This window comes from Fonsecaea nubica (genome assembly GCF_001646965.1).
Source record: "Fonsecaea nubica strain CBS 269.64 chromosome Unknown Scaff26, whole genome shotgun sequence".
NCBI classification, from domain to species: Eukaryota; Fungi; Ascomycota; class Eurotiomycetes; order Chaetothyriales; family Herpotrichiellaceae; genus Fonsecaea; species Fonsecaea nubica.
In genome coordinates, this window is record NW_019173699.1 from 89,628 (window position 1) to 117,597 (window position 27,970).

The 27,970-nt window shown below is 53.0% G+C and overlaps 13 protein-coding genes across 13 annotated transcripts; 4 read left to right on the plus strand and 9 right to left on the minus strand.

Annotated features, from left to right (window-relative positions):
- Positions 1–412: 412 nt before the first annotated feature.
- Positions 413–994, minus strand: AYO20_04783 (hypothetical protein; the record flags this gene model as incomplete). Its single annotated transcript, XM_022643078.1, has 1 exon — positions 413–994. The coding sequence occupies one exon, from the start codon at positions 992–994 to the stop codon at positions 413–415; it is 582 nt and encodes a 193-aa protein (XP_022500889.1).
- A 2,088-nt stretch (positions 995–3,082) lies between these two features.
- AYO20_04784 (hypothetical protein) lies at positions 3,083–3,695 on the minus strand (the record flags this gene model as incomplete). The annotated part of the gene is made up of 2 exons (XM_022643079.1): positions 3,083–3,561; positions 3,623–3,695. 2 exons carry the CDS (start codon positions 3,693–3,695, stop codon positions 3,083–3,085), a joined length of 552 nt encoding a protein of 183 aa, XP_022500890.1.
- Positions 3,696–4,037: 342 nt separating this feature from the next.
- Positions 4,038–6,038, plus strand: AYO20_04785 (hypothetical protein; the record flags this gene model as incomplete). Its single annotated transcript, XM_022643080.1, has 2 exons — positions 4,038–4,204; positions 4,256–6,038. The coding sequence occupies 2 exons, from the start codon at positions 4,038–4,040 to the stop codon at positions 6,036–6,038; spliced, it is 1,950 nt and encodes a 649-aa protein (XP_022500891.1).
- A 300-nt stretch (positions 6,039–6,338) lies between these two features.
- Positions 6,339–8,093, minus strand: AYO20_04786 (hypothetical protein; the record flags this gene model as incomplete). Its single annotated transcript, XM_022643081.1, has 1 exon — positions 6,339–8,093. The coding sequence occupies one exon, from the start codon at positions 8,091–8,093 to the stop codon at positions 6,339–6,341; it is 1,755 nt and encodes a 584-aa protein (XP_022500892.1).
- A 531-nt stretch (positions 8,094–8,624) lies between these two features.
- On the minus strand, positions 8,625–10,040 carry AYO20_04787 (hypothetical protein; the record flags this gene model as incomplete). The annotated part of the gene is made up of 3 exons (XM_022643082.1): positions 8,625–9,041; positions 9,098–9,304; positions 9,369–10,040. 3 exons carry the CDS (start codon positions 10,038–10,040, stop codon positions 8,625–8,627), a joined length of 1,296 nt encoding a protein of 431 aa, XP_022500893.1.
- A 667-nt stretch (positions 10,041–10,707) lies between these two features.
- On the minus strand, positions 10,708–11,927 carry AYO20_04788 (hypothetical protein; the record flags this gene model as incomplete). The annotated part of the gene is made up of 2 exons (XM_022643083.1): positions 10,708–11,769; positions 11,847–11,927. The coding sequence occupies 2 exons, from the start codon at positions 11,925–11,927 to the stop codon at positions 10,708–10,710; spliced, it is 1,143 nt and encodes a 380-aa protein (XP_022500894.1).
- A 1,049-nt stretch (positions 11,928–12,976) lies between these two features.
- On the plus strand, positions 12,977–14,632 carry AYO20_04789 (hypothetical protein; the record flags this gene model as incomplete). The annotated part of the gene is made up of 3 exons (XM_022643084.1): positions 12,977–13,086; positions 13,148–14,106; positions 14,181–14,632. The coding sequence occupies 3 exons, from the start codon at positions 12,977–12,979 to the stop codon at positions 14,630–14,632; spliced, it is 1,521 nt and encodes a 506-aa protein (XP_022500895.1).
- A 151-nt stretch (positions 14,633–14,783) lies between these two features.
- On the minus strand, positions 14,784–16,124 carry AYO20_04790 (hypothetical protein; the record flags this gene model as incomplete). The annotated part of the gene is made up of 1 exon (XM_022643085.1): positions 14,784–16,124. The coding sequence occupies one exon, from the start codon at positions 16,122–16,124 to the stop codon at positions 14,784–14,786; it is 1,341 nt and encodes a 446-aa protein (XP_022500896.1).
- Positions 16,125–16,831: 707 nt separating this feature from the next.
- AYO20_04791 (hypothetical protein) lies at positions 16,832–18,195 on the plus strand (the record flags this gene model as incomplete). The annotated part of the gene is made up of 2 exons (XM_022643086.1): positions 16,832–16,988; positions 17,048–18,195. 2 exons carry the CDS (start codon positions 16,832–16,834, stop codon positions 18,193–18,195), a joined length of 1,305 nt encoding a protein of 434 aa, XP_022500897.1.
- An 821-nt stretch (positions 18,196–19,016) lies between these two features.
- On the minus strand, positions 19,017–21,899 carry AYO20_04792 (hypothetical protein; the record flags this gene model as incomplete). Its single annotated transcript, XM_022643087.1, has 3 exons — positions 19,017–19,628; positions 19,679–21,738; positions 21,788–21,899. The coding sequence occupies 3 exons, from the start codon at positions 21,897–21,899 to the stop codon at positions 19,017–19,019; spliced, it is 2,784 nt and encodes a 927-aa protein (XP_022500898.1).
- Positions 21,900–23,342: 1,443 nt separating this feature from the next.
- Positions 23,343–23,978, minus strand: AYO20_04793 (hypothetical protein; the record flags this gene model as incomplete). The annotated part of the gene is made up of 1 exon (XM_022643088.1): positions 23,343–23,978. One exon carries the CDS (start codon positions 23,976–23,978, stop codon positions 23,343–23,345), a length of 636 nt encoding a protein of 211 aa, XP_022500899.1.
- A 403-nt stretch (positions 23,979–24,381) lies between these two features.
- Positions 24,382–25,780, minus strand: AYO20_04794 (hypothetical protein; the record flags this gene model as incomplete). The annotated part of the gene is made up of 3 exons (XM_022643089.1): positions 24,382–25,442; positions 25,501–25,677; positions 25,747–25,780. 3 exons carry the CDS (start codon positions 25,778–25,780, stop codon positions 24,382–24,384), a joined length of 1,272 nt encoding a protein of 423 aa, XP_022500900.1.
- Positions 25,781–26,749: 969 nt separating this feature from the next.
- Positions 26,750–27,864, plus strand: AYO20_04795 (hypothetical protein; the record flags this gene model as incomplete). The annotated part of the gene is made up of 3 exons (XM_022643090.1): positions 26,750–26,839; positions 27,118–27,403; positions 27,464–27,864. The coding sequence occupies 3 exons, from the start codon at positions 26,750–26,752 to the stop codon at positions 27,862–27,864; spliced, it is 777 nt and encodes a 258-aa protein (XP_022500901.1).
- Between the last annotated feature and the right edge of the window lie 106 nt (positions 27,865–27,970).

A 27,970-nucleotide genomic window follows, 5' to 3' on the forward strand; every position in this document is an offset into this window, starting at 1 on the left:
GATGCGAAGGCTCTCGATCTGGGCGCAGAGGACTCTTTGTCGACACCAGCTAGATTGCTTGTCGTTGCTTGTGGCAGAAGGGTTATCTGTGGTTTGAGGTAGTAGAGCGGCGTGCTTGCTTGTTTGTTTGCTTGATCAGACAAGATTCTGGGTATCAAAATGAATTTGAAAATGAAACAAGAGACGGGGGATTGTGTGCAGAAAAATCGAGTCGTGAACAGTGAAGATGAGGCAGAAAAGCAGCGTGATATCCTTGACTTATCACATTGTGTGTTATTCGTTTGGCAGACGTTGGCAGCTGATGCACAAAGCTGCAGTTTGATGCATCATCGGGTTCCATATTCAATAAGCCTCGCTACCCAACCTTGTGCGAGGAGGGCGACAAGAGACCTTCAGGTAGGCCCTGAATCTCTCATGGTCGGGCAAGCTCAGTATCCATGTGTGCGTCTCCGTGTTCGATCGCAGCAGAGCCGAAGTGATTGATAATACTCCATTCCTCATTCGCCTCACTTTCCTCGATCACATCCCACGATAGGTTCTTTGCCAAAGTTTGGTCTTCTTCCTCAGCAGGTGCCCCTAGAGGAATGTCCTCGAATCCGGCAGTGGACATCATCCTACTTGTGTCTTCCCTGGTTTCAGTCCCTCGCTTCTCAGATTTGTCACACTGTGTTTCCGCTTGCTGTTTCTCCCTCTGATGTCCCTCTTCTTCCACGCTACTCTGTCTGTTGAACGCCTCTCTACACACACGACATAGTCGCGGGATGGCTATCTTCTTGTATGAATCCAGGGTCATGGACCTCCAGACTCTCTTGCGTGGTTGTGGACTCCATTGCATCGCCCAGAGAAAGTCACAATCCTCGTAGTAGCAATAATAGTATTCGATGCCGTCAGCTGGTTGGCCAGTGAGCCTGGATGGCGGTTTTGTAACCATGGCGACGTACAGTGGCGACTGCTCGATCGTGAGAGAACCATCCGCCATGTGACCAGCCAGCATTTTTTGGTCGGCTTGAACTGAAAGAGAACGGTTTGGTGCCATGATATCAAGGTATGGTAGTGTAGAGTCGGCCAGTATCTGGATGCTAAGGGATGTTTTTGAGGGATGGTTTCCTAGCGCTCCAAGTTTCCAGTCGATCGTGATTTTTGATGAAGCCCAACTTGGGTAGGAGTTAAGCCGGTAGCATGGGAAGGTATCGCAACCAACAGATGGGCTATGGTGGACTCTGCGGTGGCTTCTGTGGTGGGATTTATGAACGCGTGCTGTAGAGGAGTCTTGCGCCGCCGAGTTTGATCTGCCTAATCATCAGGAGTGTGAGGACATCAGCGTGTGGTGCAGTGAAATAAGAGCGCCCAGGGTTCTGAGGATCCGTTTGGGTTCCGTCAAAAAAATGGTTCCGGAATTTTCTCTCAAAGTTCATAAATGTTGTCTCGACGATGGTAACTGGATACCGTTGATTAAGGATCCATTCTGCCCGACCAAAACGTCCCTGTAAGCTTTTGATCATGAAGCCTCAAACCCATGAAAGTGCAAACAGGTCCCTGGAGCAAACGCTTCAACACCAAAACAAACATAACGAAGCCATTCGACGACCAAAAGCCCAGCCCCTGCATCCCATGTTTGGCTCCTGCTGTCCGTTCCTCTCGCTCTCAGTTGAAAGCAGTTCTTTGGAGAAACGAATGCGACGAGTGCCATGAGATTCAGAACGTCCGCAATGCCGTCTCAGGGGCTTATGCATGTCGGACTGTTACAATTTGCTCCACAAGTTTGAATAACAGTCTCCTTATGGAACACTCCACGCCCGTCGCCCCGATGCCAACCCGAATTCGTATTCGATGTTTTGTCTCTTCTTCATGGAAGCCAACAAAGAGTGTGAAGGTCAAGGTTTGAATAGCCTGTGTGCTACAAACGTGAAGAGCGGTGACCAAAACAGATAGAGAAGAGCCTTTTATGCCGACAAGTGTGATATGCGATATTGTGGAATCCTTATTTGTAGTGACTGTGACTTGCTCTCGTGTGGTCACTCTGATGAACATTGGCACATGCTTATGAAGTGATGGCAGCTGTTTCAGGGGTGTTGTGTTGTCACTGATGTCTCTGCAGGATATCACCAACGACTTATTCACCAAGGCCCTGGGACAATCGCGTGGAGTTAGCAACGTCCCGAGCAGGTGTGCGGAGTGACAAGTATATCACTCAGCCTTTCGAGAGCGAATATTACCGAACATAGCCGTTGAGGTTTGTGTCACTCCAGCCAGTTGTGACAACCTCCGAGCAACGCCATGTTGACACAGAGCAAACAGACTCTCTGCCGAAGTGTACAAATATTTCGTCCCCTCAAGCTCACTGTTTTCTTCATGACTCGTCACCCAACATAAATACAACACATCTCTGTTGTCACCGACAAAGCAACAACCGGGAGCTCCAGCAAGAACCAAACATCACTTCCCAACAAGAAAGCGATTGCTCTGAATCAAAATGGCAGTTATCGATCTCGGCATCATCATGGACCACGGACGCGGCGGCTGTGACACCACTGGAGTCCCACCATCCTCGGGATCAGGATCAGGTTCCACTAAATGAGTCGGCACCCAGATTATTATGGTCCCGAACAGTGAAATCCATGGTAGCAAGGAATCCTCGACGATACAGCAAGGCAAACGAGGAAATGGCACGTCCGTTGTGCCCAAGTTGCCAACGAATACCCCCGGTGTCGACATGAGCTTCGAACAACATAACGACTTCGAGTGGTGATAATGTGTTGCTGGGTTGAGTTGCGCGTGGAAAATATGGATCTGGGCTGTGTTTGCTCGCGGAGACCAACGAGTAACAGATTCTTGTGAGCCAGGGCAGCTCCTCCAGAGGATTCATCCATAGAGAACCAAAGATGGGCCTGAAAGCCATGGGGGTTGTCCAGCACTTCACAAGCACAATCAAGAAGTGTATTCAAAACTCAGCTCCTTAAATTCATCCTGGAAGTGCTTCACCTAGAGCGGTATTTTGGCTGAGTGCCACGTAGGTACTAGCAGATTTGGATCAGGCGAGAATTTCCGTTACAAACGATAGCTTCTGCTCAGTCATCTGGTGTCATCGTTTCGCAGCGCCCGGAACCCATACCCCAGGGGCCCAGTTTGCTCCGGGATTTGAGGCTGTAGCCCCTGGACTTTTGCGCTGGTCCACGCTGTCCTCGATACTATTGCTCATCTTTCCCGATTGCTGTGACTGGTTGGGATGGTGTTCTGCTTGAGCTCGAGGATCACCAGACAACAGGGGAGTGTCGACCACTGGCTTCGGCTCAATGTACCTTGCCTTTGCAGCCCATCTTTCATCAGCAAGCCGGGCATTGATCTTCAGTTGAGCCTGTCTCTGCACATCGGCGGCTTGTTCTTGCATGGTTGGGGGATCGTTTCGGGTTTGGCGCAGCCATTGATGCCATTGAGGTGAGATTTGCACATCCGAAAGGGAGGACAGAGTGGCTCGACGTCGACCCTGCACAATACGTCGCCATCTATTGTGGTTGAGAGCATCTTTAAATTCCCAAAAGGTGTTGCCGTAGAGGTCTTGTCCTGTCGTAATGTCAGTCTGTTTCCACTGCTTAGGACCTTCGGCTCTTTCAATTGCGCATACCAACTAGGAATTTCTTCCTCCATGGAAAGCGAAGCATTTTCCATCGCAGCCAAAGATCTCTAAATCCTCCCATTGTGATGACAGTGAGTCGATAGAGGGCGGAAAGTGTACCTCGGGTTGAAATAAAGAAAAGGGCCCGACACATTGAACGGGCGGCTGCATATTTTGTGGCATAATTATTTCTTAGGATCGACGTCAACGTGCAGCCAGGCGCCCATAGGCCGTTGTTCTTCGTCTTCATACTCCACAGGATCTACTCAGTACATAACCCACCTCTAATCGCCCTCTGCCTGCGCGGCCACTGTCGGGTCTCTCGGGCCTAGCCATTCTCACTTGGATACACTACAGTCTATTCAACAGATTCATTGATCTCGAGTTCAGGCGCAAACTAGGAACATTGCCAACGCCTACAACAATGGCGTCGGTCACCAGTCTCGATCAAGACATGCGCAAATTGCGCCTAGAGCGATATACCCCCGGTGCCGCAAACGAGGTCAGAAACTGGATTGAAAGCACTCTCGGCGAGAGACTGGCTACAGGGGATTTGATGGACGCTCTGCGCGATGGAGTGGCTCTTTGCAAGTATGTGATATCCGTTGACCATGCGGCTGCCATGCTGACCTGAAACCTCAGACTGGTCAATCTAGCCGTGTCCCCAGGCATCAAGTATAAACAGTCGAGTATGCCCTTCGTGCAGATGGAGAATATCTCTCATTTCCTCCGGGCTTGCGAGCTTCCGCCGTTGAGCCTCCCGTCGCATGACCGATTCCTCACCGTCGACCTCTACGACGCCAAAGACCCCGCACAAGTCTTACAATGCATCGCTGCCTTTAGTCGCAAAGCGAATCAACTCAATCCTTCTGCCTTTCCTACAACTCTGGGGGCGAAGAGCAAATCTGCCATGAGCCCGCAGGGAACCGGGTCCAGTGGGCCAAGATCTCCAGCATACACCACTACCACAACTTCACGGCCGCGGGGTTTGAGTAACTCAACTGCGGACAACCCCTCTCTCACATTCAATCCCCTCAACAAGGCTGCGTATTCCGGGCGTGTTAGCCCCAGTAAGAACATCCTCAGCCGAGGAGGGTTGGCTTCTGGCGGCACAGTCAGCAGTTGGAGTAACAAGACTGACGAGACCAAGACCGCACCCGCGTGGAATATCCATCAATATGGGTACATGGGAGGGGCAAGTCAAGGAAACCAAGGCGTTGCTTTCGGTGCTCGGAGACAGATTACATCCCCGGCGCCCAGCGTGCCTAGCATTGCGGAGAAAGAGAAACGCCTCAGAGAAGAGGCAGAGAAAAGACAATTAGAGGCAGAAGAGCTTGAGCGACAGCAGCGCGCTCAACGGGCTGCAGAAGAAGAGCAGGCACGTCTAGAAGAAGAACGCAGGTGGGCTCAAGAAACGCAACGACTGAAAGAGCAAGAAGCAGCCGAGCAGCGTGAGCTCGAGCGACAACGCCTACAAGAAGAAGAGCGTGTCCGTCGTGAAGAACAGCGTCGCAAAGAATTGGCCTATGAACGTGACCGGGAACGAGAGGCTCAGGATCAAGCAGAAAGAGAGGCTCTTATGGCGCAGGAACGAAGTCGCCAACGCACCGTCAGTGACGCTCGTCTCAACGGACAATTTCTCAGTCAATACCAAGCAGGCCAGGGAAGAAGCAATGTTGCCTCTCCCCCTCTGTCAAAGCCCGCCGCGGATCAGGACTCGGCAGAAAGTGGACGCATTGCAGAACTCGAGCGTCAATTGGAGGAAATGAAGGCTCAACAGAGACAAACCCAATCCGCCAGGCCACTACCCGAGCCTGAACCTCCGGCGCCAATATTACCTGCCAGATCCACCGTCGGTCAAACAAGCAGCCATGAGGACGACTGGGCTGCATCAGAGCGTCAATATCTCCAGCAAGAATGGCAGAAAACGCAGAACGACCAACCGCCTCCCAAACCACGACGTCCCGAACCCACACAATCAACATCGTCTCGTCCGTTACCCGACCCAGCCACCTATCAGCCAGGCACCAATCGCACAGACCGATACCTTGCCTCAAACACGGCTCCCGCTCAGCCCAATGTGGCGGCTCACCGCCCTCAGGACTTTTCCACCACGACCGAGGTGGACCTCGAAAACCAACGCCGTATTCAATCCCAGCAGCGCACGAAAGCCGGCGGCTGGGCCTCGAAATCCCTCCTCGAGCGAGAAATGGAGCGGGAGCGAGAACGGCAGAGAGAGTGGGAAGAAGCGCAGAAGGACACCGCTTCCAGAGCCAGGGACATAAAAGAGGGAAGCGGACCTGGTCAAACCTGGGATGTCCACCAATATGGATTTGTGGGCGGGGACAGCCAGAATCGTGGAGGTCCGGGGCTAGGAGTCGGGGGCGCCAGAAGGCAGATCATCGGCCCACGACCGCCGCCCTAGGTGCAACACAATGCCACGTTTAACACAATTCATGTGGGTGTGGGGAGGTGAATGTGGACGGTGTGAGTTAAAACGGTTGCGGTGTTTGACGAACATGTGCTTCGACTGTACCGTAGCGGGCGTTATGAGATACGTGCGACGAGTGATACAAGCGTATTGGCTTCCTGGTGAGAACAGACGAGTAGAATTCCGCTCGAAAGGTTCTTCGTTGGAGTACTGGGTAGACAGTACGCTGAACAGCTTTCGTGTGATGCCACTCCAACAATTGCCACGAGACGCGTCTCAGACTCCATCTCATCCCTACAGCGCTGAACCCTCTATCGCTTTCTGGATTCTCTCCCCACTTTCTACCAACCACTCCCACGCAACAGCCTCGTCTCCTTGCCTCTTCTTGCTACCTGCCTTTTTCTCTACCGAATCCGCGACACGGCTGATCCTCCTTTCCACGCCAGCCCTGGCCGCTTGAACCAATCTTTCCGTCTTCTTCAGCTCGCCCGTCCTCACAAGACATCTCGTCAGACTCTCCAATAAGAGACTGATTCTCGCGTTGGCATCGACACTGTTCTTTGACGCGGCGAAGGGGAGATATTCTTGCTCCAGCTTCCTCCTGGAGAGCAAGACATGGCTCTTGTATCTAGGGGCGGAGGTTTCGAGGAGCTGTTGAAGGAGCCTTTCGCACATATTCCTCAAGGACGGCGGTTCTAGGGGATTTGAAGGGTGGGGAAGGACAACCTGTGCGAAGGCAGCGACAGGGAGAGGGCGAATAAATTCAACATAATGGGTATAGAGGTCTTCCAGGTCGGGAAAGGTCGTCGGGGAGGTCGCCATCAGAGTCTGGTGAGAGGAGATGTGGATGAGCAGCTTTAGCAGCCGGAGACGGAGAGAGACGCAAGAAGGGCCACCGAGTTTCGTGGACAGGGAAGTTGAGGAGCCCTCGCCATCTGTGGTATACCCGCTGTGTAAACTGCCACCACTAGTCTTTGGCGTTACTCCCTTCGACGAAGGTGTCTGGGTCCGTTTCCGTACACGCTTTGATGGACGTCCACTTGCTCCCGTGCCAGTGCTTGCCACGTCGTCGTCGTCGTCGTCGTCGTCGCCGTCTTCTAAAATGTCCAAGTCATCCTGGCCCAAATAGTCGCCGTAGATATCCTGGTCAATATTGACATCGACTTCCCGCTTCTTGAGATTCCCATCTTCCCGCGTGGGTTCTTTCAATTCATTAGAAAATACCTCACGGAACTCGCTAAGGGAGCGCGGACTCCCATCGGCAAAAATGGCTCGCAGGATCCGTCTTGCGCGTCCATGTCCACCCCCGGAGAGTTCGATGTACTGCCAGAGCAAGGCTTCATCGACAGATGTATCCCCTGACGTGGATCGGATGTACCAGTCTTCTTCTAGCACATCAATCAGGAATTCAAGCAGAAGCTGGTAATGATTCCATCGCGTGGCATAAACGCCCGGGTGGCATGCACAGTTGAATGCCCAACCCACAAGTTGCCAGAAGTCTTCGGCGCGTGCCCAAAGGCTCTGTGAGCGGGCATAGGGAGTATTCAGATCACTTGCACCAGCTAGTTTGTCGCCTTCGCCGCCCTCTGAATCGTGCTCATCATCGTCAAACTGATGGTCACTGCGGCGTGTGAATCGAAAGTCAAATTTACGGAATGAAAATGCGGTGTTGAAGTCAGCGTTGACAGGTCCGACGAGATTCTGAATTAGTCTCAGCAGACGAAGAGCGGCATTGGCTTGGTTCCACTTCTCGCGCGAATTGGTTCTGGATGTAGTAGTGGGGTGGACTGCTAGTGTGGCAGCAAGGGCGATTTGAGCAGGTGGTGGAATTATGGCCGGCGCGAGACGAGCGAGGGGGGACGCGCTGTTGCCGATTATAGATAGGAGGAAGCTGAAGGCTTGGGTAAATAGCCCTTCTTCAAAGTAGGTCTGTACTTGCTGCGCTAGCTCGAAAGGGAGTTCTTTTGCTGGCCGGTATTGTCTGGGTTCTCTGGAGATGGTTTGGTTTGCAGGTGAGGACAAGGGTGAAGAAGGGCCAGGAAGCGCCATCTCTCGATTGCACAAGAATTCGAGGGTATATATGGCGGAATACTTGAGGCTCTTAAGTACAAATGCTTGAGTGAGTAGGGAAACGTCTAATCATGAGCGAGCCTGCCTTGATGAAGAAGTGAAGTTCAGCCTAACGCAGCCTTGCACAGCCTTGTTTGGTACTGATTGAGGATTAGCGTGGAATTTCTGAAAATCGATGTTCAGCCTCGACGCGCGTTGTTTGTCTCATGCTCGCGTCAGCCACCATACACACGAGCCCATCTTGCCTCGAAGCGCTCCAGCTTCTCAACGCTCGACAATCTTTCAGTGGACCAACCGTTATATGTGGAACCATTCTGGGAGACGCCTCATCCTCAGTTCAACACCGCAATGGGTATCATGTCCAACCTCCTGTTACACCGCGAGCTAATCAGGTTCGAAGGCTATATGTACCATTTGAAACATCGTGCATGCAATACAGACTTAGACTAACGCTCATGCCGAGAATGTAGGTCTCCTCCAGGTTTCGTTCCCGAGTCGCATCGTTTTCCTTCATATTCCGAGTCGCTTTCTTAGATCCTCCTTCGCTTCCCTGCACATTTCGTCAACATCCACATTTGCAATGACTCCATTTCTCTCATTAATCTCTTTTTCAATCTTTGCGAAATCTTTACCTATGCCCGGGGCGCGCCATTCATAGCAATCTCCAATCCATCTGCTACTCTGAACGAGCCACTGCCCTCGCTCTTTTCGCCGGGCAGTGAATGTTGCGAATACTGCATCGAGGTCCGACGGTGACTGGACTCGCTCGTCCGAGAGTAAAGAGGCAAGGACAGCGGTATCCTCAATGCACATGCCGGCCCCAGCACCGTGGTGCGGGGATGTCGCGTGAGCCGCATCTCCAGATATGCATATGCGACCTTTATAAAAAGTAGGTACAGGGTTGTCTCCTAGGTCAAAAATTGCCCACTTCCAGACGTATCAGTATTGTTCAACCTTGTTTCTTCGGTGTTACTGCGACTTACCACGGACAAGTCAGGCTTGGTTAGGTTTAATAGCCGGATCACATTCGACCCATATCCGCTAAAGTCTCTCAAAGCTTCTTCCCTCTTTGCATGTCTCGTTAGTCGCTGGGAGTCTGGCCAGTCGTCAGGACTCGTCCTGAATGCGACAATGTTCAATGTCTGGCCGTGGTTGACTGGAAACGTCAATACGTGACCATCAGGACCCATCTGTTGTACCCAGGATGTCAACAAGTGATTAAACAATGTTTGGGGGCTCAATCGGCACACTCACATGCATACAAGAATTTATTGCCAGCTCTTCACCAATTGCTTTGATGGCGCTGTCCATCGGCGCAAGACCTCGATAAGCATACTTGTGAGTATAGCTCGGTTGCGCACTGGGGTGGTTTTTTCCGACAATGATCTGCCGAACGCGAGACTTGATACCATCACATCCTATCACTGCATCGGCTTCGGCGGTTGAACCATCCTCGAACTTCATGACCAGCCTCCCGTTGGATTCATTCTCGGTGATGTCGGAGAGCTTCTTGCCAAACCGGGCAATTTCCTTGGGAATTAGTTTGACGATCTCGTCCAGATAATGCGCACGATGGACTCCATTCTGGCCCAAGGAATTCGTGATCGAGAATGCAATCTCCTGCCGCTCTTGGCCCGGATGTGGTCCCGTATGGCCGTCGAGGTAGTCGAACCAGACATGCTTTTTCTCAGGCCACACATTGCGCGTACAGACTTTTTCGAAAGCCTCATAGATGCCCTCATGGCATAGCTTCATCGCTTGCACTGCGTTGGGGGAGAATGAAACACCAGCGCCAATTTCGCCGAACTGAGCCGCCTGTTCATATATCGTGACGGGGATCTGGCGATGATAGAGGGCAATGGCAAGAGTCAGGCCTGCAATCCCACCCCCAACAATTGCAATCTCGAAGTTCTTGGATTTAGACATGTCAATCGGTATGTGTTCTCTTGCTTGAAAGTATTTGCTTATGGTCGGAAGGGTTCTGCTGAGAACGTTACTTCTCTGTGTTCTCTGACGGCCTCTATATACAGAGGAAACCCCTTGTTCAGAACACGGGCTTCGGGCGGCCGAAAAGCTTCCGCAAGGCTGAGGTAACACCTCGGGTTGTACTGGGATGGGCGTTGGAGCGTACAACAAGTTCTACAAGGACATCATTCGTCATCTCAATCTCCGCATTTGCTCAGGACCGCATGGTCACAACCTGGGGAACATAGCCGGGCCGATTTCCGATGGTTGGGCGAGAGATGTGTGGCGACCGAAATGACTTCCGAAGGGGCCGCTTGTACGAAACTCGCACATTAAGCTACATGCTTTGGGCTGTCGGAACCTTTTTCTTCCGCACTGATTTCAGCATTTTGGTAAAAGATGGATCGGTTGTACGGTATGGAGGCTTCGCTATTTGCACGGTCGGTCCTCGGATTGGAGCCCATTCGAATGAGACAAACAATGAGAAAGCATTCCCGTGAAGCGACAAGCAAGCAAGGCAACGTACGCATCATGCATGCAAAGAGGCTGGCAGCCGCTGGCGCTGCTGCCCGTTAACCGATGGCCAGATGAATGGACGCACTTTCAGCGGAAGAATAGAAGACGCTGATTACAGGTTGAGGAGATCTTTCCTCCACGTTGCAACAATCTTGACATGGTCATCCCTGTTTCTCACCAGCTCTTCTAGGCCCTTCTCGGCCAACTCCTCGACCGGAAGTCTCCTCGTGATCAGAGCCTCAGCACCAGCGAACTTACCCGCCACAAAGTCCTCCACAACTTCCCGGTAATCGTTATCGTTGTTCCCCATGGAGAACTTGGTGGTTAACTCCCGGAAGAAAGCATGCTGCATCGGAATCTCGAACGGCTGCTTCCAACCGGCGATGTTGAGGTACGTTCCTTTCAGCTTCAAGCTTTCCATGCCCGCGAGCATACCCGCCTTTGCGCCTGCACAGTCAAACACAATATCCACTCCTCTCCCTTGGGTCCTCGCCTTGCATATCTCTGCCACATTTGAGACTGACGGGTCCAAAAGATCGTCCGGAGCTGCCAGTCCTAGTCGTCGAATCATCTCACTTCTCTTTGCCGTGGGTTCGGAGACCAGCACCCTCCCACTGAGGCCAGTGCCCACCCCTTTTGCGCGCAGATTGAGCAAGACGGCCAACCCCACTGGGCCACCCCCCAGTACAAGCACGTTCAACCCCGTAAAATCGGTGATGCCGCTTGCTGACAGCGCGTGTCGCCCGACCGTCAAAGGCTGACAAAGCACCACGCTATTCAGATCAACACTTCCGTCGTCAGGGAGAGCATGACACATCCTCATTTCAACGTTGACTTTCTCGCTGAAGCCCGCGCCACCGCCTCCGCCGCCATTGAGGCCGATATAACCCCAATTGGTGCACATATTGTCGCACCCACTCGTGCACGCGGTGCATTTCCGGCAGACAATCCGTGGATCGACCATGATGGGGGTTCCCAGCTTGAAGGGTCCGTCTTCAGGATATCCAGAGGGCAGCGCAGAGACCCGACCACAGAATTCGTGACCGAACGTGACGGGGATGTGGTCGTTGGTGATACCGTGAGGTTTATCTGGCGTGTTTATGGTGAGAGGGCCCGATGTGTATTCATGAAGGTCAGTACCACAAATGCCGCCCCAGTAGACGTCGATGGTCACCTGGAGTGATCAGCGATGGGCGGGCGGCGGACGCAAGCAGAGTCTACGATATATAGAACTCTACCGGGCTGGCTTACCTCATTAGGGCCTGGGGGTGGTGGATCAGGGATTGTCTCAATCCTGATATCGCGCCTGCCATAGTATCGAGCAGCTTTCATCTTGGTCAGGTTGGTGTTGGGTTAACGTGAAGACATACAACAACGATATGCCGCTGCAGAGTGTACAGGTGAGTTGATCATATACAAAAATACCCACGGTCTCTAATAGCCTCGGACGGGATCTGTCTGCTCGGCATCTCGCGAGGCATTCTCTGGCCTGATTCGGCTATCCATATTAAGGACTTGTGTAGCCAGAGACGTCGTCGTTATGCCTTGCCAAATTGTGCGGGGTTGGCGAACTGCAATTGGGCGCAAGTATCAGAGGATTTTCTACAACCTCTGACCTAGGTATTGGTCCTGTGTGGTTGGAGTGAGGTCCACCGATACGTAGCGGTAGTCGGGACGGAGAATTGTAGATGTCGGAGTGGTGTTGATCCTACACCGAGGAGACGAGTCGGGAGGCACGTACTATCCGAGTCCGCTGGCCGTTGCGCCAAAAGCTCACCTTTTGTAATCACCGATCACTTTGGAGTGCTTGTGTGCTCAACGAGATAAATGCTGGTCCAGGTGACGATCAGCTGCCAAGGCTGTTTTAGAAGCGACTTCAGAAGCCTCAGGATTAGATTGACTTGATTGATCGGATCCAACGTTCGACTCTTGCCGTCAAGCCCGAATATAGAATGTGAATCATGGGCACTCCCTGTGCCAACATCAAAGTCGGTCAGGGTTGACACAGGGTCTGTCAATCTGTCAATCTTGACGACAAAGCAAACGAGTTTATCGCGACTCCCACCAGCCTTTTTTCCGACAGAGCTGCTACACATCTATTTCCTCCTCCTCATCAAAGACGACTTGAGTCACTTCCTCGCTTGTCTGGCTGCATCTCGCATCACTCGTCCTTCTGATTTGGTCGCCCTTCAACCCCGCGCTCGTTCGTTGCTGTTGTGTAACCTTGGCAATTGTGATCTTTTCCTCTTCTGTACCCCGTGAGGAACAATGGACATTGAAACATGTGATGGGAGCGTTGCATCTCCGTACGCCCCATAAATTACAAGATGTTCATCTCAAGAACCGTTCGCAGGGCCTTGCGGACCACATACAGATACACCATGCTCTCCTCCAAGGACGTGGTCGAGGTGACTGAACCCGCTTCTCATCAGGTCGACGACGAACGTGAGCAAGATGCCCCTCGGGACCACGGTATATGGAGTCGCGATCGGTCAGTGATTATCTAGAGCTTTTTGATGAGAGCTTTCTAAGCTGACTCTACAACTTTCAAGCTTCTGCGGTGCTCTGGCCTACAATTTTGTGGGCTTCATTCTCCCAGCTCTTTACGGAACGCTTTCAAAACTATGGGTGGCCAACATCAACTCTTCCCTTGTCGTCACGGTCGATTCCTATACCTATATTGGCGTTGTAGCCGAGGTCATCAATGAAGGCCTCCCTCGAGCTGCGTGGGTCATCATTGGAGACAAGTCCTCGCGCTCGCTTTCATCCCGCATCGAACTCACTCACACCCTGGTACTATTCCAAAGCATCATGGGTTTGGTTGTGAGCGTCATCATTCTTGGGGCCGCCAAACAGTTTGCCGCTGGGTTTGTCCCGGAGGAGGTTCGCAGAGCGAGCTTGACCTACGTCCGCATCAGCTCATTCTCCGTCTTTAGCGCTGCCGTGGAGGTCGCCGTCACCAATGCTGCCAGGGCGCTTGACCACCCAGATGTACCGTTTCTCATCAGTGCGATACGCTTTGCCGTCAATATCATCTTGGACTTGCTGATCATATCCCGATTTCACGTTGGGACCTCCAAACCCACCGTCAACATGCAAGCTGCAATTCGGCTTGGGTGTGACTTTGCTGCGGCATTTGCGGGCCTAGCATACTTCGCGATCATCGTGTTCAGACTGCACAGGAAAAACAGGGGACTCCAGAGCGTCCCTGTAACACGTCCCAGCCTAAGGGCATTGAAAGTGCTTCTAAGACCTGGAATCTTGACCTTTGTCGAGTCGGCTGTGAGGAACACGTTCTATTTGTGGCTTGTCAGCAATATTGTGTCCATGGGGGCCGACTATGCGACGGCTTGGGGAATCTTCAATACCATTCGTTGGGGTCTTGTTATGGTCCCGGTCCAAACACTTGAGGCGACTTCGAATGCATTTACTGGACACAGATGGGGTCAATGGAGGAGCGAGGTTGGGACGCAGGTGCAGAAGGCCAAGGCAACCTGGAAGCAGCTTCGCGGTGAGTATTATTACAGTCTGTCACATGCACTAAACCTATAGCTGACCCAGGACTGTTCATGTGTGTGTCTGTAGATATCACTACTCCTGCAATTACGGCAACGGCAATTGCGCTGGCAGTTGAGGTTCCCCTCTGCATCTTTCTTTCACTCTTCGGATGCAAGCCTTTTGCGCACTATCTCTCTGACTCGGACAGCGTGGCGTCGATCACAGCCCACATGTGGCGCACGATCGACTGGTGCTACATCTTTTACGCACTCAGCACCGAGCTGGCAACAATCCTCCTGGCCACAGTGCCGAGATGGTACCTGTATCAATCGCTGGTATCGAATATGTTGTACGTCTTACCCTGGGCGATCGTTTGTCAGACGGCACATCTCAGCTCGACAGACGCTTGGAGCTATCATGCCTTTGTGTTTGGAGGAAGCTTGGTCTTCAGTTTTTTCGATGTGCTGCTATTTGTGACACTCTGGGTCTGGAAGCTGAGACGGGGCACACTCAACTTTGACAAGGTAAGACTTGTGTGAAAGCAGACCGAGGCGAAAGAAAGGTCAGAACAGGGGAGAGGACGTGCCCAGGTCTAGAAAGACCGTGTCAGAGTTTAATATTTGAGCGGATATGAGGTCCGACTCTATGGAATGCCCTCAACACTTTTTTGACTTCTTTCGCCTTTCCCTTTCATTCGACGTCAGCGGCTCCTATCGCTTTGACAATCCTTCGAAGCGCCTCTTGTATGTATGGTCTTGGATGGCTGAACACGATGCGAAATAGCCCAGGAGTCTCGGCGCCAAAGACTGCGCCTCCGCCCAAGAACACTCTGTTCTTCATGAGCAGTTGGGTGATCTCGGCGCTCGTCCCGTCATCAGCCTGAGCTTCACCGGAATTTGGCCGGCGTTCCGGATGTCGTTCCAGGTATGCCTTACCAAGATCCACCCAGAGGAAAAACGCGGCGTTGGCCCCGGGCGTATATGGGATGTTGTGCTTGTCGAGAAACTCGACAACAAGGCTATATGACTCGGCCAGCCGGGCTTGATTCAGTTGGATATAACTGTTCACCCACGCATCGTCTTCCAGCATATTGGCCGCGATGTGCTCTGCGACAGATGACGCGTAGGAATAGATTGCAACCTCCAGCAGAGCCTCGCGAAAGGCTTCGTTATACTGCGAAATAATGTACCCAACGCGGAGACCGTTGGCACCAAAGTCTTTGCTCATCCCCCACAGGACATGGACGAGGAGAGGATCGATGATGCCCTCTGGCGCAATCGACAGGACCGAGGTGAAGTAGACGGGCGGAGGAGACGAATCGTGACGGTTTTCCCAAGTAGAGAAGGCATAGATCTCGTCGCTGACGAGGTGGATCTGGTACTTTTGGCAGAGGCGCATGTAGGCAACAAGGGCTTCACGGGAGTAACATCGCCCGAGCGGGTTGTGCGGCGAGCACAGCATGAGGGCTTTTGCGTGGACGCCCCGTTCTCGCGCCGCGAGAATGGCGTCTTCGTACTTGACGACAGCTTGCACGCCCATGGGATCTACCGAGCCAAACGAGACCGTGAGGACCTCGACACCGGGACGCAGCGAGATGTCCGGGATGAAAGCGCGGTAGTACGGACGGCCGAGCAGAAAGCCGTCGCCGGGGTTACAGAAGGCCCAAGAGGCATGCTCGATGGCGTGGGAGACGCCATTCGTGATGACGACGTGCTCACTCTCCACGGGCAGCGCCGGACGCAGCCGGCGATTGAGGAACCGAGCCACAGCCCTCTGAAGCCTCTTTGATCCACGCGGCCCGTCGCCGTAGGTGAATGCTGTCTGCGGGACACGCGTGCTGGTCCGGATATAGGCTTCCAGTTCTTCGTGCATGAGGCTGTTCTCCGCCACGCCAACGTTGACAAAGCCGCCCGGATTCGACGACGGATGCCACTGGTCGGTGTATACATGCCACAGTGGCGATTCTGGGGGTTTCGAGCACTCCTGCGCACGGCGCGAGAGCGTGGACACACCTGAGAGAGCGGCAGACATTGTGCGCAGAAAAGCGTGTTTAGGTGAAGTGTGCGTGAGGGTTAAAGTGGTAGCAGAAGGAATCAAGAAGATCAGATGGGCAGCTCAATTGGAGAATATACTTGTATGGAGTTCCCCTGGTTAGCTTTACCTCTGATGTCCGACATGCACGTGTTACGTCAATGCCGGACATGGGTTCTGTCGTTGGAGAAGTCGATGCCACCTTTATGCGCCCTGTGATTGAAGATGTAGCTTGAGCCTTTGGGAGGACACGGTTGTGTTCAAAGGCGTGAATTAACAGCGCGTATCATCTAAAGAAGACTGCTATCATGGGATTACCGAGTCAATTGATGGATCTATTCGTCGAAACACTGAGCCCTTTCTCATGTAAGAGACGCAGTCTGGCTATACGCGGGATGTGGACCGAGTATCAACCGAGGCTGAGCGTATATGATGAACCAATCACATTCTATCGGTGTGACACTCGCTGTGACGTACTATGATTGGCCGAGTCCTGCCAAGGCACTAGCTGCATCATTTGTTTATCTCGCCGCCCGAATTGGTTCCCGCATTGCGCCTCATCGACTTGTATCTTCCTCTCGACTACCGACTTGTCATTGACCATCCTCCTTCACGCTGCATCCAAGTCAAACCCTTACTCTTTTGCCTGAAACGAGATACCCTCATTGACACCACTCGTGAAACGATCAATTCCTCCTACCCTCACCATGGCACCAGCAAATTCTCGCAAGAGAAAATCGGACGAGATGGACGAAGGCGCCGGCGCCGGCGGTGCTGTCACCCCCTCCGGCAGCCCAGCGCGCAAGAGGTTACGAATCACCCAGCAACAGAAGCAAGCATTGATGGACAACCTCCAACTCGAGAGTGAGGGCGATTGAACACCCTGCTATGTGGTGATGGTTCTTTTCTGACAAACCGCCTAGTTACCGAGCGAGCGCGCCAGCTGCGAGCAGGATATGCGCTTCAATGTGCTGACCTGAGAGCTCGCATCGAACGACGCGTCAACCGCATCCCTCTCTCCATCCGCAAGATGACCATGCGGGAGCTGATGCAACAGCATGAAGCTTCCATCGCCAAGCAGAACCAGCCTCGTACTTCACCCCCCAAACAAACAACATCCGTCCAGGTCCCTGCACCCAAACCTCTACCTCCTCTCCCACAAGAAAGTGGCTCGACCAAGCTGCCTTCTCCGATCCGAGCTCAACCACCACAAGCAACCGCTGCTCGGGGAATTAGGAAGCGCATGAGCCCTCAAATTCAGATTGCCCTGGACAAAGTGAGCGAGGATGACCAGGCAGAGTCCGCAGCACTGGATACGCTCCCTGTGACCAAGAATACCAAGCGTGCCAGAGGAGCAGCAGCAGCAGCAGTCCCGACAACACGCCCTGCCTCTCGAGCTGTAGCCAAACAACCACCAATCTCGGTCCTCTCTCCACGCTCCCACAACTCTCGCACACTCCCCCGCTCACCGATCAAAGATCCCTACCTGCCGGCTTCCCCTACGAAGAACATGTTCGGCCGCCCGGGCGCCACCGCCATATCTCCCATCCGTCCGGCATCACCATTGAAATCAGCCGCGACGGCCGCAACAACGGCCATATCCGCCAGCGTGCATGGCATGATTGAGCACGCGAAACGAGGAGGCACCGCAACCGCCGCGAAGCTGACCCGGACGGCATCCAAGGAGAAGAAAGAAGCCGCCGCCCTTGCCAAGGCGCAAATGCTCCCGCCTCCGAAACCGAGCGTGCCCCCTTCTCCGCAACGTGCGTTCAGCCAGGCAAGCACCCGCAGCGTCGCGACGGATGCTTCTACCACCTCGACCGGCACGACGGTCGTTGTCAAGCCCAAGCGCGGAGGCAGACCCGCCACCGTTAAAGCCACATCCGCGCAACACACCAAGGATGTGGCGACTACAGAGAAAAAGAAGGGAGGGGTCGCGAGGGCCGCCAGCGCAGCCAAGACGGCGCTCAAGAGAAACGCCACTGCGGGCACGGGCACGGGCACGACTAGTAAGAAAGTCGTAGTGGCAGAGCCGGCAGCAGGACGGAGAGTGTTGCGCAAGAGGGCATAGAAAAAAGGGAACGGCAGCAGGATGATAAATGACATTGGCAGCGCAAGCAATTACTGTTATTGGTACGAGGGTTGTGCGACCCGGAACCACAACCATGAGCGGAAAGATATGGATTTGGATTGGTATGAGCTGGCCTTCCTCTTTGATTGGAGTTATTAGGGCCAGGTCCTTTACACGGATATTGTTGGCTTTTGTTTTTGGGTCGTTGTGTTCATTCATTCACTAGGCAGCGAATGATAAATTTCCAGAATGAGGGAAGAGAAGAGAAGAGAAGAACGACATGCCTTTTCCCCAACCAAATACTCACTCACTCTACCAACCCGGTTCCCTACAGCGTTTCTACTCCGCGTGAGTAGCTAGCTAGCTAATCGCGTCGACATACGTGTGGACTGTTTAATTAGTGGAACAGAACGACTTAGAACTTCACGAGGTTTTTCCCGGTCTACAGCACCACCACGCTGTCTCCTCGAGCCCCCTTTGTTTGGTATCAATTGGGAGAGAGATTCCGTGTCATTTTGTTCCTCTTCTCGTCTGTTCTTTTCTCTTCTGTGGTCTGCTCGATCGTCGAAAAAAGGACCCGTGTTTAGACAACGAATGCTAAGCAAGGCAATTTGGTTCCCATAGCAAAACACACCTCAAGCTCCGAAGCTCCATACCAACAACATCGCCTTTTGACTGTTGAGTACTTTGAGTGTGTTTTTCTTCTGTAAGATCATGTGCACCTTTTCCCATCTCGTCCATCTCTCCCTATCTTGTACAAAAACGCACATAATGTGAACGTGCCTCCCTCGGCTTTCAGCCATGTCCATGTCACAGCAAGATCAGTAGTCCAGCTCTGCACCTCCACCTGCTTGTGCTGCCGCGGCGGCTCCGGCATTGCCTCCACCACTGTTCGGCTGAGCGTCGAGATCCTCGTAGCTTTTGATACTTCGGCCTTGGGTGGCTTCTCTTGGTCCCATGGCGTTCATACCACCACCTGCGCCGTCCCCCCATTTGCCACCGCCTCCACCTCCACCCTGAGCGATGAAACCAGGCGTGAGGCCGGGAACAAGATTGCCTCGCAACATGCCTCCCATATTGTTGTAGCCACGTTGACTACCGCGTTGATTTCGATCATAGGGTCCAGGTCGGTTGCCGTATCTCCCACCGCCACGTCGAATAGGGCCACCACTATGTCCTACACTTCCATTCATGCCATCCGTGTTGAAGTTGACCCCAGGTACAAGTGGGCCGTGGACATTCTGCATGCCCATCATGGCATTCTGGCCGAAACCCATCATGTTCATTCCAATATTCTGAAGGCTGAAACCCCGAGGAGTGCCGTTGTTCAGGTGATGGTTCTGAGGCAATGGGAAATGACCGTTAGAATTGGCATCCGACCGCGACGGTGCGATATGTGATGGATCCAAAACGTAGGTGTTGACCAGTTGAAGCTGCGATTGTTAGTAGACTGCATCCAGTTCGTGGACAATCTGCAACTTACATCGTTCTTGAGAGCCACAAACCATTCTTCGTGTCTCTTCTCTACGTGCTTCCTCCAAAAGTGCTCGGCTTTGAACAACTTTGTGCATTCAGGGACTCGACAGCGGAATTTGGCCTCGTCCTCTTGCTTGACAAACTTCGCCAGCTCTTCGTCCAATGCTTCTTCGACGGGCTTGCCTCCAATCTTCTTGAGGTCCACGTACTCGGGTTCCAGAATTTGCAGGACCTTTTCCTCAAAAGTCTTGACCCAGTTGAACGCTCGAAGAAGCTGCTGGTCGTTTTTGTTGAACTTCTGAGGCCGTCTCTCTTGGACAGGGCTAAGGGGTTCATCGTCCATGCCGTTCTCACTCCGACCATCTTTCTTCTTGCCGGGGAAAGGCTCACCAAGTGCGCTCGCCCTGGCCGCTGCCTTGGCCGCAGAGGTCAATCCAGCTCTGGGTCTTCGAAGATGACCGCCAGGGCACTTTCGGACCATTTCATGCACTGAATCGGACTCGAAGACACAAAACAGACAGAAGTTGTAAACCCGCCGAAGATATTCGACCATGAGATCCAGCTTCTTTTTGACGACCAATAACTCTTCGTCATCCTGCTCGTCTTCTTCCTCCTCACCCTCTTCACCCTCCTCTTCGAACTTGATTTCATCATCATTGTCCTCAAAGTTTGGCTTTTTGGGTTTTGGCGGAGGCTGTAGAAGTCCTTGGTTTCTCATCTGTTCCACTCGAGCATCGATCCTCCCCAAAGCTCCAGAATGCTCATCCTTGCCAAGTTCGGCATCAAGCTTAGTGACAAGCCGTCGCGCAAGTTCATGATCGCGTTCGATTCGTTCGGGTGCGGAGAACAAGTCCCAAAGAGCTTTCTTCCTCGGGGCACTCGGTGCATTGTGGATACCAACGTGACAGGTGAAGTCGCCTCTCACCGAATCAGTGATGGTCTTACCATTGATAAGATCGAGAGCTTTTTGAGCAGGGCTGATTTTCTCCAGCTGTGGTTTCTCTTCACCCTCTTCACCGTCCTCGTCCCGGCCGTCACCCCGCTCTATGTCCTGCATGACATCACCGTCCTCTTCGGGGGCAGGATTCAACATAATCCAGCCGATGCGATGGAATTTCTTGGCCGGATTGGGGTCACTCAACGATAAGCCTTTGAAACCCCCTGCCTCTTCTCCCAAATGTTCTTTGCAGAACTCCTCAATGCGGTCGCGGCCGACATTAGGCGCCAGGGTCTTGATGAGCAGAGCAGGCTGCTGAACAGAATCATCTTTGAGATCGCCGCCTTTGGCCGGGACAAGGTCTAGCACACCAAGAACTTCACCGCCGCCGACAGCCTCACCTTCTTCTTTCTCCACCATTCCACCGGCCCCGTCGCTATCATTCTTGTAGATCCCCTCGAGAGTGAATTCATCGAAAAGACCAGTTTCGAGGTCTCTGACCCATTGCTCGAAGTTGGGTTCTCGGGATTCCATCAGACGTTTTCGGATTGGATCTCGTATCTCTGGCACGTATCGCTCTTTGAACCACTCTTCGCCTTTGTGCTGTTGGACAAATTGGCGGGCCATCTTCACCTGAAACTCCTGTTTGTACTGATCATAAGCCTGCTGGATTTGTGCTCGCTCTTTCTCGCGGTCTTCTTTGGCCTCGCGCTCGCCCTTGACACGATCTGAAGGTCGTCTGCCGCCGTGCTTAGCTCGTTCTTTCTCTTCTTTGACTTGTTGTTCAAATCGCCACCAATCTGCAAAGAAGCTAAAACCTGCCTGTGTGTCTAGAGCCAGAGGGTTGGCGAGAGGATTGACCTTGACAGCAGGCTTGTTGGAGTCTTGACCTGGAACATATCGATCGATGTTTGCAGCAGTTGGCGAAGGCGCTCTTCTGCGATCATCCCGCTCTCTTGCATCTCTCGTGTCTCTTGCTTCCCTCGCTGCAGGTCTGTTGCCCTCGTAATAGTCATCGCGTCCGTTGCGCTCGCGGTCTCGCTCCCTCTCTCGGTCAGGTTGATAACGATCGATAGCTACTGGGGAACGCGAACGGTTGCGAGGAGCAGGCCGACGTCGGTCGTTAGCCACTAAGCAATTTATTAGCCATAATACTGGATGGAAAGTAGCCTCGCTTACCAGGAGATCTTCGTCTGTACGAGTCGGTTCGCTCATAAGACTCATCCCTTCCACGATATCTGGGCGGCGATCTCTCGTTTGTAGGAGAGCCATAAGCCTCGTATGGATTCATGTTGTTCTGGAGCTTGGAGCCTCGCGATCAACAGTGCTTCTGCGTCCGATGCCACAACGACCTAGGTGAAGCCCACCGAGGCGCTATGTCATTTGCAGGCTGAGAGCGCAGCGACAAAGGCGACAATGTCGATCAGGTGAATTCGTCTTCGATTGTCCGAGGTTTCGAGGTCAAATAGCTAAGAGTAAACATGGCAGAGGTTAGACTTGAGTGAGGGGACAATGAATTGGAGGACGACATTGAGAAATGAGTGTAGGCCAAGGTCAAAGAAGGAAGAAAGCTCGCAGGCATTGAATGCGCCTATCTGAGGAGCAGATGATGGAGAAAAAAATGCAGGCCAGCGATAATAACAGTATATAAGTGGACTCGAAGATGGACTCTAGGACTCCAAAGGTCCGAGACAATCGGGGGGACTGGAAAGGTCAAAGTAAATAGGGCCGCAGAGCGTGGCGGCGCGGAGTGAATGATGGCGCGATGGCAGGAAGAGCAGAGGTATTGAGCTTACAAGATCTGAAGCAAGGAGTTGGTTGCACGCTGGTATCGCAATGCAGCACCAAGTGCTGTTGATGGACGATGAGGAGGAGTTGAATGAACAACGAACCGCGGCGTGAAACCCTCCAGAGGCCAAACTGAGCGGGAGGCGCAGTTGGACTGGGAAAGAGCGTGATTGGTTGCCGGGGTGGACAAGGCGTGGGATGTGCTCACGTGATATGGCTTGGCATCTCCGCCGCTGTTGGTTTGGAGCAAGTGTCTGTTTGGCTCGTTTACGACGTACATACCCGTTGATGTCGAGGCTATCTGAGATTGACTGCTCCTAGATATCTTTCTACAGGTCCTTCTGTGACAGACATTCTTCTTGGCCTTTTCGCGGTTAACTCTTCTTCTTGTGGCTTTTCGGCTATTCAGGTTATCCAGTCTGGGTACTGAACGATCAGGAAAATGAGACTGAGTGCCAGGGATTTATAGGAGGAGGACTTCGCGTTGCGTCTCTGCAAAGGCACGTCCACTGTATGGCCATCCCTTTGGAACACGCACCAGAATCCTGAACAGAGTCGACCTGGGTCGGTGATTGTCAGAACTTGGCAGCCCATCTCAAAGGTCCTGTTCCAAAAGCCACAGAAAGACAGATAGAGGACGCTAGCTAGGTCGTGCATATTTGGGAGCGGAAAGGAGTTCTCATACAGGAAATATCATTTCATAATTATCGTTCGGTTGCTGGATTGCAAATACTATGTTATATACATTGACGGTGTGTCCCGCGAGCAGAGAATGCGGTGCCAGGCCGGTTGAATGGTCCCAAAAGACGGACCTCGTTCAGACATGAAAAAACAATTCTTCATTCGCCGCCCCCTGCACACTGCCATAAATAGAGATAGAGTCTTGCCCTCATACTCTCGAGGTCCTGACCAAAAGTTTCTCGTGGTCTGAGAAATAGGAACCCAATCACGAATCTGTCTTCTCAGTCTCTTGCTGGGTCTCGTGCTCATGCTTGATCGTCCATCCGTTGAGATGACCGGTCCCGGCGGTCAGGTATGATGCAAATCCCAACCATGCGAGATACGGGGCCATCAAGTATGCGGCAGACTTGTCCACTTTGTTCCAGACATAGGTCATGTAGCCGACAGTGCCGGTCAGGGCGACCACATCGAGCATGGCTTCAATAGGTCTGCCGAGACCGAAAAACAGAGGCATCCAAACCAAGTTCAAGCCCAGTTGTATCGTGTACAATGTTGCCCCTCTTCTTGCGTTTTCAACTGTCTGTGGACTCGGGCTTGCCAATCCGATCGTCCAGACCCGGTGAGCCGCATACCCCATGAGTATATAGAGTGCGGACCAAGCCGGGGCGTACACCCACGGAGGGGGTCTGAAAGGGGGTTGTTTTATTGCCTTGTAGTGTTCTTGAGCGGTTCTGAACTTTCCCAGCTCTGTTGCCGCTGGGTCTGAGAATCTCTTAGGACGGAGTCTCCCAGGCTGAGAGACAAGGCCAGATCCCAAGCCCAATCCGAGGGGTAGAAGGATCGAGACGGGGGCATTGGAGAAGATGGAGGCGGGAAGCGTAAGGCCCGGAACGTACGCCATCGCTGTGGATAGCTTGTACAGGAGGTATTTCTTGGAATTTGGTCGAGACGAAAGCCCGAAGAACGTTCAGGATGTATTTGGTATCAGTTCTGTCGTTGCAAGAGAGGGGTTGATCAGAGAAGCTGGCGGCGACGAGCGAAAGATATCATCCACAAGTAAATAGCCATCAGGTGAGTTGAATGTTTTGGGTTGCTCATCAGGTGAGCCGAGCATCTCGTTCTGGCGCGTGGGCTGCGCATGACGCAACTTGTACCGCGCTCCCTCCCAGCATCTTTTCCCGCAAACAACCAAAGCTTGCGGTGGTCATGTTTATGCGCATTTGATATGCAATGTCAGATTGGATCCATGTATATCTACTAGCTAATGTCATTTTGCACTAATCAAAATATACCTTCACGAATGATCAAGCAAAAGCTCCTACTACCGCCATCAACAGACCTCCTAGGCCCACGGCGAGACATGCTTCGATTCTGCGTCTGCCTTTCAGAGCCTCGTAGCTCTTTTCACTCAAGAAATCCTCCGCAATCAGCTGCACTAAACCTGCGAAAAGTAAAAGTCCACTGGAAATCGCATTTGTGATACCGACCATCAACAGTCCCACCTTACTCGCAGGGTCATATAGCGAGTGTAAGACGATTCCCATAGCCTGACCAATGGGTGTTGTCGCGCCATACGCGAGTGCCATGAGCCAGGGTTTGGGCGAAGAAGCATCGAACAAGGTTGGTATGAGTGCCGCAATGCGCGATCCTAGGGCAAATCCTTCAAAGGTCTGGTGGAAGCAAATTGCGATGAGCAGGACGGCGAATTGCGTGCCCTGCGCGACGGAGACGGCCATGCCAATGAAGATACTGTGAAATAGAATTCCCGCTTCGAGGAGCAAGCATTGGAGGAAGAGTCGCTGAGGGTTCTCGTCATCTTTGGTAGTGAGATGATGCAAGTTATTTTCATGTTCGGAGATTTTGCGACGGTGAGGGTTGCTCAATGTCGCAGACTCGTCCGCAACTGGATCGAGGTCGTCCAGCTCCAGATCTGAGTCGCTCGATGCCGAGTCTCGAGGTTTTGGGGATGTATCTGTGTATGGCGTCGTTGGCACTTGCAAGTGGTCCGACGGAACATGTCCATTGCCATAGACCGACGATCTTCCTTCTCCCGAGGAATGTTCCTCCGGTACTCTCTCCCATTCATTCGCGTGACTGTGTCCTGCGCCTTTGCTTGCAAAGAACATCTCTATCCCCACCACCATGAACACGGACAACATGGCAATCAACCCGGGCATCTGCGGGTATGTCTCTGTCCAAAAGTCCGGCAGACAAGGATCGGTCATGGATATAAATGCCGTAGGGAGCAGGTGGATGAAGGCCGTCGCAATGAGGACACCTGTGCCGAAGTGCCGGGAGAGGAAGAGGAAGCGATGTGGGATAGGGAGTTTGGGAAAGCGACGGGCGATAATGGGAAAGGAGCATGCTGTAACACGGTCAATATGGACCACTAGCTATATCAGACGGAGACTGCCTCAACTGACCGAGAGTGCTCAATACCAGAATAAGGAAGAGGGCAAAGACATGGATGCCGGTGTTGTAGGCACCTCGTCTTCCCACTGTGCCGCACGCCGGCTTCGCGGGCGCATCTTGCCGTCTCTGTAGTTCTGCATGGAGGAGCTCGAGGGGTAGTCCGCTCAACGATGATGGCCCACGGTCATCTGCGAGCATTTGTCAGTTCTTGGGTTGTTCGCGGTCGGTACATTCAGGAGCAGGAAGAAACAACGAACCTCGAGCGACGAGCCCATGAGACTTGGGAAACATCACTAGTGTGCTGTTTTGGTGTGACCGTAGGATTGGCCATAAATGCCGTCAGAAATGACACTCTTGAGAGGTGTTACACGTCGTCGCGTTTGCCCTGACGCTCCGACCCCTCAGAAAAGATCCGAAGAAACCCTTCTCGTAGGCACAGATCTCTGAAAGGCTGGTCTGGCGGGACCAATTCCCTACTTTCCGACTCGCCGAGTTCTGCTCGCGCCTCATCCCGAATAGGGACAACGGTGACGCCGCCAATTCTCGTCAGTGGTGCTGTAACGGGTCTGGGGCCTTGGCACCATCACGGCGGGTTATGCGGGCTAATTATCCCCTGGTATCTTCCCCTGCTTCCTCTATATTCACCGTCGCACCCTATCCAGACGGAGTATTGACTTCACCATGAAGGAGAAACACATGATACCTTTACGTACTTACTATTCTAATTGCGTCTTAGAGAGCTTTCCACCGGATTTGTCTCGCGCCGTTAACCCAACGCTGCTGAGCAGGACGAGCTCGTCTAGCCTTTGCTTAGATGGCGAGACATAAAACCTCCCACGACCTTGGTATGTATCGCGTACACACTGACACATCTCTCTGCAATGGGTGAAAGAATGGCCGGTAGAATGAGAAAAGACACCCCTCTCGCTGCCTTCAATCGCTCTCAATGCTCCTAAATGCTCCTAGGGCTATACCTCACACGAAGTTGTTGACGGGCTGATGAAGTAACGTCGATGGAATTACCGATGGTGTTCGGCAAATAACTTGTTCAGGAATTCATTCCAACAGCACCAACGGTGTATGCAACAAATAATCATCCGAGGTGGTCAGACTCGAGGCCGATGATGCCGTCTATTCCATCCGTTCACAACAAGTTGGCGGCCTCACGGTTCCGGCCCGGAGCTGGGCTCGACTTGGTCTGTCAGGCCGAAGGTCGGCCGCTGAGTTGAAGCCGCCTCTATCCGGGCAAGGAGGCTGGCCATGGCTGCCAGGATTGTGTATGCATGCAAATCTGTCTGCCAGCGTCTGGTCAAAACATTGTGCGTTGCATATAAAGAAAACTTGACCGAGGTATGTTTCGAATGGAGGTTCTGCTTTAGAGACAACAGTCAGCCCACCAGAGACCTCGCCAAATCCCGACCATCCCTTTCTGTGTTGCCAAAACGACAAATCTCAACCAGACGTCGCAGTGTGTAGATTTCTCGACGGAGATGAACGATGTCCGAAGGGCTCGTCTCTCATTACAAGCCTCGAGGCTGAGGAATTTGATGCTCTAGGCGGCGCGAGATGAGACCCAAATCGTGCCTATGGCCTGTAGCTACGACGCCCTTAGCTCGAAATTGACCTAGGATGCTGGATTTCCCGTGGTGTTTTTGTCCGGCTTTGTCGTCGCCGCGTCGCTTGGGCTTCCGGACACCGGGTATATCGCGTTCGGCGAAATGACGCAAACGATCGCTGAGGTTGTGCGGCAAGTCGACGTTCCCATCCTCGTGGACAGGGACACGGGGTACGGAGGGCCGATGAATGTGAAAAGGACGGTTCAAGAGTATGTGCGCCTCGCCTCGCCTCTCCTTTCGTACGGGGTGACACAAAATTGGTCAGCTGAACCACATATCCTCCGCGCATATCCTCCAGGTTTGCACTTGCCGGGCCGGCCGGAGTCATGATCGAGGACCAGACTTGGCCCAAACATAGGATTTCCTCCCCTCAAACGTCCATCGGGTAAAACAGCGGACCCTGGCATGAACGAGCCAGGCTGCGGACACTCTCAAGGCAAGACTGTTGTTCCAGAAGACGAGGCGTATGCGCGGATACAAGCGGCCGTGGACGCGCGGAACGAGGGTCTCGACATTTGGATCCTGGGAAGAACCGATAGCCTGATCCTCGGCTATGACGAAGCGGTCAAAAGAGCCAGGCGATTCATCGAGATTGGCGTGGATGCCGTATTCGTCGAGGCAGTGCCGGACCGGGCCATGATGAAGCGGCTGGTGCAGGACCTCCAGTTCCCGTGCATGGTCAACATCATACCAGGGGGGTGCACCGAGGTCGTCTCCACCAAGGACCTCGCGGCCATGGGATACGCGTGCGTGGTGTAACCTTTTGCGTTGGTCGCAGCCAAGATCAAGGCAGTCCGACAGGCGCTGCAAGATCTCAAGGCCTCTTTCGCGTCGGGAAACCCCCCAGATACTCTCGAAGCGAATG